At 44.4% G+C, this 12,796-nt stretch overlaps 1 protein-coding gene across 12 annotated transcripts in view; it reads right to left on the reverse strand.

Moving 5' to 3' along the window:
- Nucleotides 1-12,796, reverse strand: part of Kmt2c (lysine methyltransferase 2C) — a 204,872-nt gene that overhangs the window by 15,596 nt on the left and 176,480 nt on the right. For 9 of the 12 annotated variants that reach the window (XM_048340506.1, XM_048340501.1, XM_048340504.1 and 6 more), the window contains exons 41-45: nt 11,288-11,351; nt 9,238-9,470; nt 5,588-7,300; nt 1,457-1,669; nt 592-756 (exon numbers count right to left, since the gene is read on the reverse strand). In XM_048340506.1, coding sequence (XP_048196463.1) covers nt 592-756; nt 1,457-1,669; nt 5,588-7,300; nt 9,238-9,470; nt 11,288-11,351 — 2,388 coding nt within the window. The remainder of the gene's footprint in view (nt 1-591; nt 757-1,456; nt 1,670-5,587; nt 7,301-9,237; nt 9,471-11,287; nt 11,352-12,796) is intronic. The other 3 variants (XM_048340512.1, XM_048340511.1, XM_048340502.1) reach the window with 2 other exon arrangements.

Raw genomic sequence — 12,796 nt, forward strand, 5'->3', positions numbered from 1 at the left:
GGAAAGGCAGTTACTGAGAGAACTGGTTCAGTGTTAGTGTTAGAAGAGAAGCCATCAGAAAAACTAAAGTTGATCTTTGTATGTAAGTCAGATATGAACTGAAGTTGTCTTACGAGGCTAACAAACAATGCTGTTAGAAAGGTGACACCAAACGATAAACCTGACTTAGTTTCATATTATTTTAGTAGCCTGGGAACGAATGTGTCATTTCAATCAGAACCTAAAATGTTAGATAAAAATGCATCTGCAACTTTTTAATTTCACTTTTCAAGATAAAAGCTTAACCGTGCCTCTTATTCCTGCGTTGTAGTAGGAATCTGATTCACTTTAAGAATAAAGGTTGTAAGAGAACAGGTACTTTCTCCACCAGGGAGTGACACCGTGGAGTATCTCTCACACTTTGTATTCTCGTCTATAGAACATGCTGGAAAAACTTCACCAGGTAAAACTTTAGCCTTTCAGCTGCAACTTAAGTTCCAGCGAAACTTAGACGCTTAGGTGCAAAACTAGATGCAAAACCGAGACACACTCTACCCACTGGGACATGGCCTCTAAACACGCAGCAAAGGAGCACCTGGCGAAGAGACGTACCTTGTGTGTCAACTGAGAACAGTAGTCCGAAACCCCTTCAAGGGTGGCACTGCCAAAAGTTCCTAGAAGTCGATTCCCACTATTAAATTGGCCACTGCCATAAGGAAGAAAGTGCGCAAAGTTCACTCCAATGATCGGTTCCATTAGAGGGAGCAGAGAGAGCTGCTATTAAAAAACACATTTAAGAGTAATGTACACGATTAACAAACAAAACTGAGTGTTTCTCAACTTCCTAAGACCTGAAGTCAAGCAAGGCTTGAGGAAAATGACTTGAAATCTTCCAGTACCAAAACCCTGGAGTGAGAGGAACTACAGAACCTCTGCCGGTAACAGCTTCAGGTTAAGCTTTGGTCCCATCTGTCCTAAAGGGATGCCACCAGGTGTCTCCCAAGAGAATCATGTGCCTAATCTTTGCTTGGCAAGAAGGAGGCCACTAAGTGAGGCTAGGCTAACCACCAGTGGTGTTGAGGAGCTTGTCTCCCCCGACCCTGTCCGTAATAACCGCAAAGGCATAAAGAACAGAGATTAAATAAGGAGAGTCCCATGTTCCATTTCTTTGGATCCAAAATCACAAGAAATGGGGACCGTTTTTCTTAGTGCTGAGGCTGCTCTTCTTGAACATGAGGTGTCTTGAGCACGGTCTACCAATCCTTCTATAGCCATGTAAATTTCAGGTGCCAATAGGTAAGGTGTGGTTTTTGCTTGGAAATAGGAAGTTTATTAGGTTTCTTGTCCAGGTGTCCTTTTCCCCTGCACTCTCTAATTAGGAAATTAGTGCAACAGAGTTTCAGCTTCCTATGGCTGAAAAAGCACTTGCTCTCTGGCTTCCTGAAAGTGTTACCAAGGGCTGCTCTCAACAGCTCACCTGTTTCAGCTGGGTGAAGGAGTCAGAGCTGGAGAACATCACGTGTTTCTCCTCTTCATCCTTTCTCCTTTTCTTTGAGCGAGGCGCTGCTCTCTCCCCAGTCCTTTGGGTCCGTTTGTTTCGCTGTTTCTTGGTTTCACCTCCTCCATCTGTTTTTGGCAACTGGCTGTTGCCACATCCAAAACCACTTTGCATTTGAGCCCCCAAAGTTTGCTAATGTAATTGGAAAGGTTAAAAAGTAAGTGAGCTATCCACACGTTTGACTTTAGTTCATGCTAGATCACCTCCATCCTGTGACTCATTGCTATTACAGCACTGAAAGTTGAGGAGGAAAGCACAGTGGAGTCAGATGCTCTTGTTTTCTGAAGACACCTCCCTCTTTCTAGGGCCTTATTCCCCTGTCTGGAAACTTCTCAGCTGCAGAGTTTGTGGGTACCGAAGAAGGCCCTTAAGTTAGGCCGGCTAACCCTGAACCCTCACCAAGTCCAAGCCTGGGGGGCAAGGGAGGCCTCGAGTCACAGCTCTGGGGCACAGTGGAGGGGTGCACCGTGACTGGGCAGCTTCTCAACGATGGCAAAGCTGCGTTATTTTGGGTTCTGTCTGCAAGCCAATTCACAGACTCAGAGTGCTTCACAGACCTCGCACAGGCGAGAACAGCTGGCCTCGGAGGGCGGCGGGCCACACCACTCCCCCTCGCTGGGTGCCTGTGGCCGCGACTGAAAAACAGTGGCTATAGACTTAAAGTCACAGGGAGAGGACACACACACAGCAATTCACCTTGGCTCTGAGACTAACACCTACGAATTTAGGGCTATCTCTCAGGTATCTTGTGACTTTGCGATATAGGTGAATCATAGTTGCCCAACTTACTGCTATCAATGCCACACCGAATCTTGGAGAGTTTTCAAAATTGTAGTTTCCAGTTTTATTCCAAGAAACTCAGATCATATTGCATATAAAAGGCAAGAGGGTAAAGACTTTAGCCTGTGGGCCACAAGCTTATACCTCAGAGGCAGCCAGGCAAAATGAATGAACTTGTCTGTGCACCAACAAAATTTAAAATTTCAGGGACAAATTGGAATTTCACGCAAAGTATTAATCTTTCTTGAACATTTTCCCCCCCAAACATTGAACTGTAAACATTTTTAGTTCATACAAAGAAAGGAAGGAGGTAGAAGCAGGCTCAGACTAATCCATCCCTAATTTTGTTTTCTGCCAGTCCTGGAGCTTGAACTCAGGGCCTGGGCACTGTCCTGGGCTTCTTTTTTGCTTAAGGCTAGCACTCTACCACTTGAGCCACAGCGCCACTTCCGGCTTTTTCTGTGTTTGTGGTGCTGAGGAATCAACCCAGGGCTTCATGCATGTGAGGTGAGCGCTCTACCGCTGAGCCACCTTCCCAGCCTTACCCACCCCTAATTTTATCTATGTCACTGCCTCTCCAAGGACAGGCCTGAGAGGAGCCACAGCCGCCCGTGGGACTGGCTAGAAATGTAGACACTCTGCTGCCACCCCAGACCCAGGGCACAGACTCTGGGCGTGTGCATTTTAACATGCCCACAGGGGACTTCACACAGGCAGGCCTTGGGCACAGCACCCCCTTCACACCTGGGAATCCTGTAAAACCTCACCTCCCATGCTGGGAAAAGAGAGTCTGCAAGTCTTAAAACTCTCCTGGGCGACAGGGACGTGGTGGCTCCCGAGGGAGGGACACTGCCTAAGCTCTTCCTACCTGCCGAGAGGCGGCAACGAGATGCGCCAAGTGTGCACTCTGACCTCCACGGTTATCATCAACAGCAGGTTTAGCTGCCTTTTACAAAAAGTTCATCTATGCCTACGTGTGTTTCCCTTTAACCCTCACAAGGGATCATCATACCTGAATCCTTTCACTTTGATGGCTGCTTTTTAAAATGGACACGGGGCAGTTCCCATGCCATTAGACATCTTTCCGATCTTGTGGTTGGAGTGGGGCGGTATGTGGCCTTGAACTCAGGGCCCTGCACTTGCTAGGAAGGAGCTCTACCACTTGAGCTCCTAGTCCTTGAGTCCCCTTAAGCCTCAGTCCTGCCCAGCACTAGTCTGGATGAGCAGATCCAGTCATCTATGCGTGGCCTCTGCGGGGCCAGGAGAGTGGTGTCAGACAGAATCACAGCAAGCACGAGTACAGGGCATCCACACCTGTGAGACTCGCCAAGTTGAGGAAGGTACCTGGAGATGATTCCAGATATAAAGACACTGGCCAGACAGAGAAAAAGGAAGAGAACAGAGTAGGTAGAAACAGTAGAATGTGACCATATATGGAAGAAAAGAACCTAAGAAACTTAGGGGTCAGCAGGTTGTTGACTCTTGTTAGAGGCATCAAATGTCAGAAAGTGGGGCAGGTGGGTATAGTAGCTGGTGACAAATGTGGCTGGAAAAGCTTAACTAGAAAAACTCTTTATAGAAATTACATGAACCTACCTACTGGGTCCATGCTCAGTCTTTATTGAATGATCCAAGACAAGAAAAAGGAGTATGCCAACACATGCAGAAAGGATGAGCTGCATTGCGATCTTTTTATTTCCCCTAGTGCCAGTACTAGGGCTTGAACTCAGGGTTTCCACACTCATTTTTTTGTTCAAGATTGGTGCTCTACCATTTGAGCCACACCTCCACTGCTGGCTTTTTGGGTCATTGGAGTTAGGAGTCTCACATAGACATTCCTGCCCAGGCTGGCTTTTGTTCCTTGGTCTTCCCTCTCCTGAGTAGCTAGAATTACAGGCACGAGCCACTGACACCTGGCTCATTAATAGTCTTAAAGTTCAAATTTGGCAAACTGCAGTAAAATGTGAAGATGACAAATCTAATCTGAGAAGCACCGCAAGGAAAAGTCTTATGAATGCACTGGCAATGACTACAGAGCCAGTACCTTTTGAAAGATGAGGCCGAAGCTTTCAAGTAGACTAATTCCTAGGAACCAGAAACTCCAGTTTCCAAAGCACCTTAAGAAAGTTCATTAAAATGAGGTATTTTTCTACAGCTGTATTTACAATTGAGCTCTTTATACAAATGAAAAAGCAGAAGGAAATCCAGTACTGATAACTTAAAATGGTTAGAATATTGGTATGCAGAAAACCAACCACAAAGATGAAATTGACATGCATGATTAAATTTTCTTAACACTGAGGATTAATAGGACACAATTTGTTCCCCAGGTGAGTGATCTCTGAGAGTCTTCAAGTCCCTAATAGGAGTGAAGCTACCGTGTGTGTGTGCGTGTGTGCACGCGCGTGCATCCAAGTACTTTACGACTTGAGCTATACCTCTAGCCCTTTTTACTTTTAGGTGATTTTCCAGGTAGAGTTCTGCATTTCGTCCATGGTCAGCCTTAGGTCATAATGCTTCCTACTTAGTTGGGATGACAGGCTTGAACTACCACTCTTTGCTTGTTTAGTTGAGATGAGATTTCCCTAAGTTTCTGCCCAGGCTAGTCTTCGATCATGACCCTTCCAATTTCAACAGCCTGAGGAGCTGAGATTACAGGCGTTTGTCACCATACCGGGCCTGTAATTCTATATTTTAAGCAAGCTAACGGTAATAATTCCAATAAATATTACCATTTATTATAATTACCCTGTAAGGAAAGGTCCACGGACATTTATTTCCTTTTTCCGTGTGATAATCAGCTGAAAAGTCACACGTAACATATGAACTCTATTTCTTTGTCTTTTTATGGATACAAATAAGACATGGGTTTACTGGGGACAGAAACAAAATTAAAAGTAGTTCTTTGGCTGGGTGCTGGTGGCTCACTCCCAGAATCCCAGCCACTTGTGGGGTAAAGACTAGTATGATTGCGTTTCCAGTCCAGCTTGGGCAAAAAAAGTTTGAGTGAGCCCATCTCAACAGATAAAAAGCTATGCACCTGTTACCCTGCTACACAAGTATAAGGAGGGCTATGGTCCAGGACGCCAAGACCCCACCACCCCACAAGAGTCAGCAGCGGCAGGCATGGCATCTGTCTAGCAAGTGTGAGGTGCCGAGTTCAATTTCCAATCCCACCAAAAACAAAGGCTCTTTAGGCTCACACACACTGCAAGATAGTGCTGAAAATACGACGTCGTGGCTACTAATTTGCTGAAAATTCCCACTTACCAGTCCTTCCACTGAGCTCTGCTTCTCGGGCAGCTTATTCTCCTTTGGGCAGCTGTCTTCAGGGCAGAAGGTGCCTTCGGGTCTTTGATTTAAAAGGGAAGAAGACTTTTTGTTTTTCAACAAGTGCTTCAGCAGTTCATTCCCGGAGTCTCCCTTGACTGCAGGGGGGCCAGCAGAATGGGAAGGACTCTGGGCCGAGGAGCCAGGGCCGGCTGTGGCACCCTCCTCTGCCTTACTGTCGCCTGGCTCCTCCAGTTTGGCTTCATCTTTCTCCAGGCATGGCTCTGTCTCGGCCTTCTCCAGTTTTATCTCTTCACTCTGGGCAGGAGTTTCTGCGGAGAGCTCATCCACCTCTGCATTTTCTTGAGTGTGCTGCCTTGCAGCTCCTTGGGAGAAGTCACCACCGGGAAGTTTGTTTTCTAATTCGGCACATGGTGGGCCTGTGGCTGTACCAGGAGTGGATGGGCCGACCGGCTCCGGCGCCTCTTGTTCTCCTGGCGGAGGGAGCTCGCTGGGTGTGCTCACGGAAGGGGTAGAGGTAGTCTCTGAGATGCCTGGGGTCGGCGGAGCCGTTATATCTGAGTGGGGAGTTGATGGAGCTTTGGTGGATTCTGCATCATCCTCTTTTTTCTTTTTCCTTGCTCTTTTCTTTTTCCCCTTTTCTTCTGGGATTATGTCAGAATACAACTGAATGAGAGATGGGGCTGACCCTGGATAACACTGTCCGTGGGGTGCAGCAGGGTCCTGACCACAGGGGAGGCTGCTATTGGCCACCGGAGGCGTTCCTGGTAAAGCAGGTGTAAATGGAGACCTCAAAGGGGACTGCTGGAAGCTGGTCCCAGGGACACTTCCATGCCCCTGCTGTTTAGCAGAATGGAAGTTCGGGCTTCCAGCAGGAACCGATGGTGAGTCGGGAACAAATGATGGAGGTACGGCCTGCCTCCGCTCACTGGTCTGCATGAACGTCTGGGTGGGAGGTGAATTCACAGAGCCCTGCTGGACACTCTGCTGTAGAGACGGTCCTATCTGCTGCTGGTGCTGTGGAGACTGCTGAAGGGGTCTGGGGGGTTGCATAAAATCGCAAGGTCGGTCGGAACCGTAGAACGGCACCTGAGACACAGATGTCCTGTTTCCCAGCTCAGAGCCCATCAGGCCATGCTGCTCCATTTCCATCCTCTGCTGCAAGGCTCTCTGCCGGTCTACTTCTTGCATGAGTTGGATTCTCTGTCTTTCCTGCTGCTCTCGTAAGCGTTCCTTCCGCTCCCGTTCCTGGAAACTTTCACTGAAGGGGTTGTTGTCATCAAACTCTACGCGTGGGGATGGTCCACTCTGTGGATTTGTGTTTGACACTGTCCCTGGGGCTGGTGTGCAAGGTTTTATTGGTAACTGTGTGATTGGGGGTTGAATCCTAGGAGGATTGAGAGGGAGGTGAGCAGGAGTGCTGGCAGGCTGCCAACCAGGTAAACCAGGCATTCTAGCAGGGCTGGTGTGGCCAGAGATGACCGGCGTGTGCTGCTGGCGCTGAAGCTGCTGTGGCACCATGGGAAAGCTAGGCTGGCTCACGGAGGGTGGAGCGGTACCTGAAATGAGGGGGGGCTGAGCCCCGGGCATTAGGACCGGCGGGGCCAGCGCACACTGCTGCTGCTGTTGCTGCTGCTGCTTGATCCGATAATCTTCAATCAACTCAGCATGTTCTTTCTGCTGTTTACGAATCTGAAACAATGAAAGTAATCAATACTCGTGCTTGTGTTAGGGAGGTCTCAAACTAACACACTGGCTGACAATTTCGGTGGGATTCCACACAAGGCAGCTAGGCAATATAGAGACAAAAGTATTTTCTTTAGGTAATGGAAAACATAAGAAATGAGACTGATAAGCCTTAGTTTAAATTACTAAATTATTTTGGGTGGGGTGCAGATCCTGGGGCTTGGACTCAGGGTCTTGAGCTTTACTGCACAAGGCCAGTGCTCAACCACATGAGCCGTAGCTCTTCTTCCAACTTTATGGTGGTGAGTTGGAGATAAGGGTCTTAAACAACATTCCTGCATGGATTAGCTTCAAACCAAAACATTCTCTGAACTATTAAAAAGCCATAGACTATTAAGTTTATATAATAGAAAAATAAAACAACAGATCAAAGATACACAGGAAGCAGCCAATTACGGTGCTATACAAGTTATAGTACAAGGTCACTACATGGGATTTAACTCAAACGCTAGCCATTTATTTATTTATTTTTTTACAGTCCTGAGGCTTGAACTCAGGGCCTGGGCACTGTCCCTGAGCTTCTTTTGCTCAAGGCTAGCAGTCTACTACTTGAGTCATAGCACCACTTCCAGCTTTATGTGGTGAGGAATCAAACCCAGGGTTTCATGCATGCTAGGCAAGCACTCTACCACTAAGCCACATTCCTAACTCTAACCATTTAAACAGGTTTGGACTTCATTTTTGTTTCTGTTTTCAAATTTATTGTTATTGTAAAGGTGATATACAGAGGGGTTATGGTTATGTAAGGAGTGTATTTCTTTTTGAACAATGTCACCCCTTTCATTTCTTAAATATAAAAAACTGCCCCACATTTTAAAACAAGATGTGTTATTAGCTTGAATACCTTACCACTCCCTTAGGCAAAAAAAAAAAAAACCCCACTAAATTTTATCAAAATCAGAATATAAAGAGTTATATAGTCAAGCTACTAGTTGACTTAGTCTCTGGTTTCTTCTCAGGTAGCTGTTGTAAATGCTTTCCTAACCCATTTAATGGTGACCAGGGAGGAACTCCAGGAGCTGGATGCAGTAGTGAGATGCATTCCAAGCACTGGGAGCACAGAAGGTGGTTACCATGCCTTCCCTGACATTCCTGACTACTTGACAAAAATCCCCTCAACTACTGCAGCCATTCATGATTCCAGTTTGCAGACAAGGGCATTTTTTATTTTTTGTGGGTGTGGGGATGATGGTGGGTTTTTTTTTTGTTTTTTTTTTTTTAAAGTTGAGATGGTTAACCAAGCTACTCTCAGACTCATGGGCTCAAGCAATCCAATGTGTCACCACACCTGATCCATTCTAGGTTGTGTTGTTGTTTGGTGTGTGTGGTGCTGGGGTTTGAGCTCAGGGCCCACGTATTTTTAAACCTAAGTATTAAGGAAGAATATTAAAACACACTAGGGCTGGGGGAAATCACCAACTAGTTCAAACTCTGTATCTGAAAATCCACTAGAAACCAGAGAAGCAAGAAAAGGCCACACCCAAAGGAAACACATACCTGCAGGCCTGATTCTCACTCCCACCACACCCAAGACCTCTCCGTGAACATCACCCACCAGGAAAAACAAAGACTGGAATGACAGAGGAGCGTGGTCTATGTGAAAGGAAAGAACTGAGTTCTTCTAAGGTCACCAGTGTTGCTGACAAGTGTGAAAACCATCTTTCTCAATTAGGAGGACAATCGGTTCCTTCAGGGGCAGTTGGTACGGCATGTGCTCTAACCACCACCCCGAAGAGAGGACGGGGGCCGCAACCAAGCCCAAGAGCAGTGTACTTTCTGTGTGCTAATTGTCATCAACCAAATTCCTAGCTTATGAATCGGTAACAACACATCAGAGAAGCTGCCCAGGGGCTTATGGCTTCCACCTGCACCCTGTCGACTACCTGTTCCAGCTGTTTCTGAACCATGCTCTGCTGCTCCGTGACGTGTTTGAGCTGCTCTGCGTCTTCTTCTGGGAACTCTCTCCCTGCCTTCTTGGCGGTGCGCTGCTTTGCCGAAAGGGCTTTCTTCGATTTTCTGTGTGCACCAATTTGCTCTTCAAGATACTTCTGCTGCATCTGAAGAAGCTGCTGGGTCTCCTGAAGCCATTCTTCATACTGCTTACGCTGAGAGTCATCTGAGGGAAAAATAAGATCAGGATTTCATTTGTGTTAATTTTCAGGAAGGGATTAAGATTAAAAGCTATTTCCATTTTGTATGGAAATAGTTTCACCATGACTAGTTAAAAAAATTAGAAGACAAAAGTTTAAATATCAGATAGAATATTACGTAACTACAGAGCAGCAGATTTTAGAAAATATTTTACCAAGAAAAGCCAGAGAATACATATTTAGGACATCAGTTAACACATATATATATATATTATAAATCCAGTCTTCAAAAACCTCAGAAGGCTTTTACCCAACGAAAGGTTTTTTTAACCTATATAATTATCAAATTAGCAAATCTACTTATCCAAACTATATACTACACATTATATGTGCATCTTTATGAATTCAACTTTAGAGATTTTGCTATCCCACTAAGATCCAGAGCAGAATTAGGTCATCATCTCTATACTAACTTCCCTTAGTTTGTAAGGTTTTCCTATTTGTTACTAGTGGGGAAAAAAATGCACAGAACAGAAGGAGGAAGACCAGAATGTTTCAGAAAGGATAAGTTTGAGATCTGTTTTATAAGGAAATATAAATATTGACAATACTGATACTTTTTAAAAATTAATTTTGTGACTTTTTTATAAATAAGGGCATGGCTACTCAAATAAAACTTTTCTTTCTCTCATTTCTAATCCATCTCCCACAAATAGTCACATCTCTTCATCTTGTACCAATATTCTCCTTATTTTCTAAGGGTATTTTACTCCACTAATGCCAAGTCCCCAAAAAGATCATCTCATGTAATGAAAAATTCAGAGTATACCTTTATAACTCACTACAAAACAAAGAAATGAATTAAATACAATCTAAAAGGACATTCATGAAAATAACATCAATAACAGAATATTGTCATACATTAAGAGTCCAACCAAAGCCCATGGGCACAATAAAGCCAGAAAAAGCCAGTTGGTTTCAGTGGTTTGCTTGTTTTAAATGCAAATACAATGTTCAAATTATAATCATAATTAATGTAGGGGAATTTCAAAAGGTCAGACTTTGGGTTTGTTCCTAAACCCAGAAGTTCCGGTACACACATGAACTTGGAATCTAGTGTACTAAATTTGAAGGGCATTTTTCAAGAACAGGCTTTTTCACAAGGTTTCAGAAGTTCTGCTTCTGGTAGAATGAGACCTACCGCAAGGAAAGCCTTTCTGGTTTCTGGAACCAGGAGAGCAGAGGTGAGCAAAATGAAAGATAATGGTGAAAAAAGTTAGCTAAACAGTCTGAAGATTTCAGAAAGGTTCAGTCTGGGGAGAACTTCAAATACTATCCTGAACCACCTTGGGACCCCTAAGGATAACCAGAGAGGGTTCGGTGGCATCTGCGCATCTGACCTTTTACACCATGCTGCAACCCAACTACCTACTGGGCATAGTCCCTTCTTCCCATTTCGTGTCTCTGTCACTTAGGCAGACTGTCATGAGTTTTAAAAAAAAAAACAAAACACTTTAATTTATAGATTGTGAAGTGCCCAATCTACAAAGAAAAACAGCAATAATGTTCCAGAGAATGGGAAAGATGAATCTTCTGTATTAAAATACTTAGCTCTTAATTCTTCATGCACAGCAAAAGGGGGGGAAAAAAAAAAAGGAATGACAAGGCATGCCTGGAAGAGAAGATGCCTGACAGGACAGCAGTGCTTGAGAGGAGAGGGCGGGGCACTCCGGCCTGGGCTCCCGGCGACGCTCCTAACTACCTCCGCGCTTCAGACAGTCAAACACACAAAGTCAGACAAGCAATCCCCAGAAAACATGGAACTGATTAGATTTATACTTACTGACAAAGCCTGGACCAAAATTTGGAGGATTAGGCCTAGAAATCTGATGTGTTATACTGCCATCCTAAAATAAGTAAAATTTACAAATATGTTTAATTCCATACTTCAGTTAAAGGGGGGAAAAGTTACATAGAAGGTAAAAAAAAAAAAGATTTAAAAAAAAACGTTAATTTTCTAAGATTATCTACGTTTTAATTTAGGAATTTTATTAAAGACCAAGATGACTCAGTGGGGTGGCAATCTAATTTCTGAGACTCTATTTCAATCTCAGCTGAAAACCAACAATACTTGAGATAAAAAAAAATTACTCATCTGAAAAACACTATACAGCAAATCAAATATTCTTCAGTTACAGTATCAAACAAAATTTTACTCCCACGCTCCAGTCATCAAACCGATAAAACACACATTCCAGATTTACCACATGCCACTCCACAACACATTGTTTATTTATAACAAGAACTAAGCTCCTAACATACACAAATAAAAAAAGGGAAATGCATGAATTTAAGGTGTCGGTCTTTCATCGTCTAAATAGTCTTCAGTGAGGATGATTAAGTAGGTTTTTCATCTCATAATTCCCTAGCAACTACTTCATAAAATGAATTTTGAAGACTAACTTCCCAGTTGGCACAAGTTCTGTTAAACTTGAGCGAACAATTTAAAATGACCACAGCCACCAGGATGCCGTGTGTATCATCTTTGTAACAATGCAGGTAGCACCATTTGACCTATCAGAAAACAGGAGAGCCTGTTCCATGGCAATACTGGAGTTTGACCTCAGAGCCTGTGCTTGCTCTGCGGGCCTTCTACCATTTGAGTCATGTCTTCCATCATTTTTGTTCTCATTTTCTGGTCCAAGACTGGAACTTGAACTCAGAATCTGATACTTTTGCTTTCTGGCTGGTACTCTACCATCTGAACCATGCCTCCAACCCCTGCTCTCAGTATTTTTGAGATGAGGTCTTTTGCTTTTTGCTTGGGCTGGCCTGGACCTTAATCTTCCTCTTTATGTTTTCCATATAGCTAGGATAACCGGCACACACACCGTCATGCCAAGCTACTGGTTGGGATGGGGATCTCATGAATATTTTTGTTGCTTTGGCTGGCACTGAACCTCAAATATCCATCTCATCTCCTTCAGAAAACAAAACAAAACAAAATCCTCTGCTGTAAAACCTATGTTTTTCAAGTGTACCAAATGGTCTCTTTTCGTTCACTAAGGAAAAGAGATAATAATTAGCATGATGAGTGCAAAAGTCTAATTTGCAGGGCAAAACAGAATTCCAAAAAGATACAGAACACAGATGAAGATGAAATTTTAAAAAAACAGAGGGACTGGGAATGTGGCTTAATGGTAAAGTGCTTGCCTAGCACGCATGAAGCCCTGGGTTCGATTCCTCAGCACCACATACACAGAAAAGGCCAGAAGTGGTGCTGTGGCTCAAGTGGCAGCAGAGTGCAGAATGTTGGGCAAAAGTAAGTCAGGGACAGTGCTCAGATCCTGAG

Source organism: Perognathus longimembris, chromosome 2 (genome assembly GCF_023159225.1).
Source record: "Perognathus longimembris pacificus isolate PPM17 chromosome 2, ASM2315922v1, whole genome shotgun sequence".
Lineage (NCBI taxonomy): Eukaryota > Metazoa > Chordata > Mammalia > Rodentia > Heteromyidae > Perognathus > Perognathus longimembris.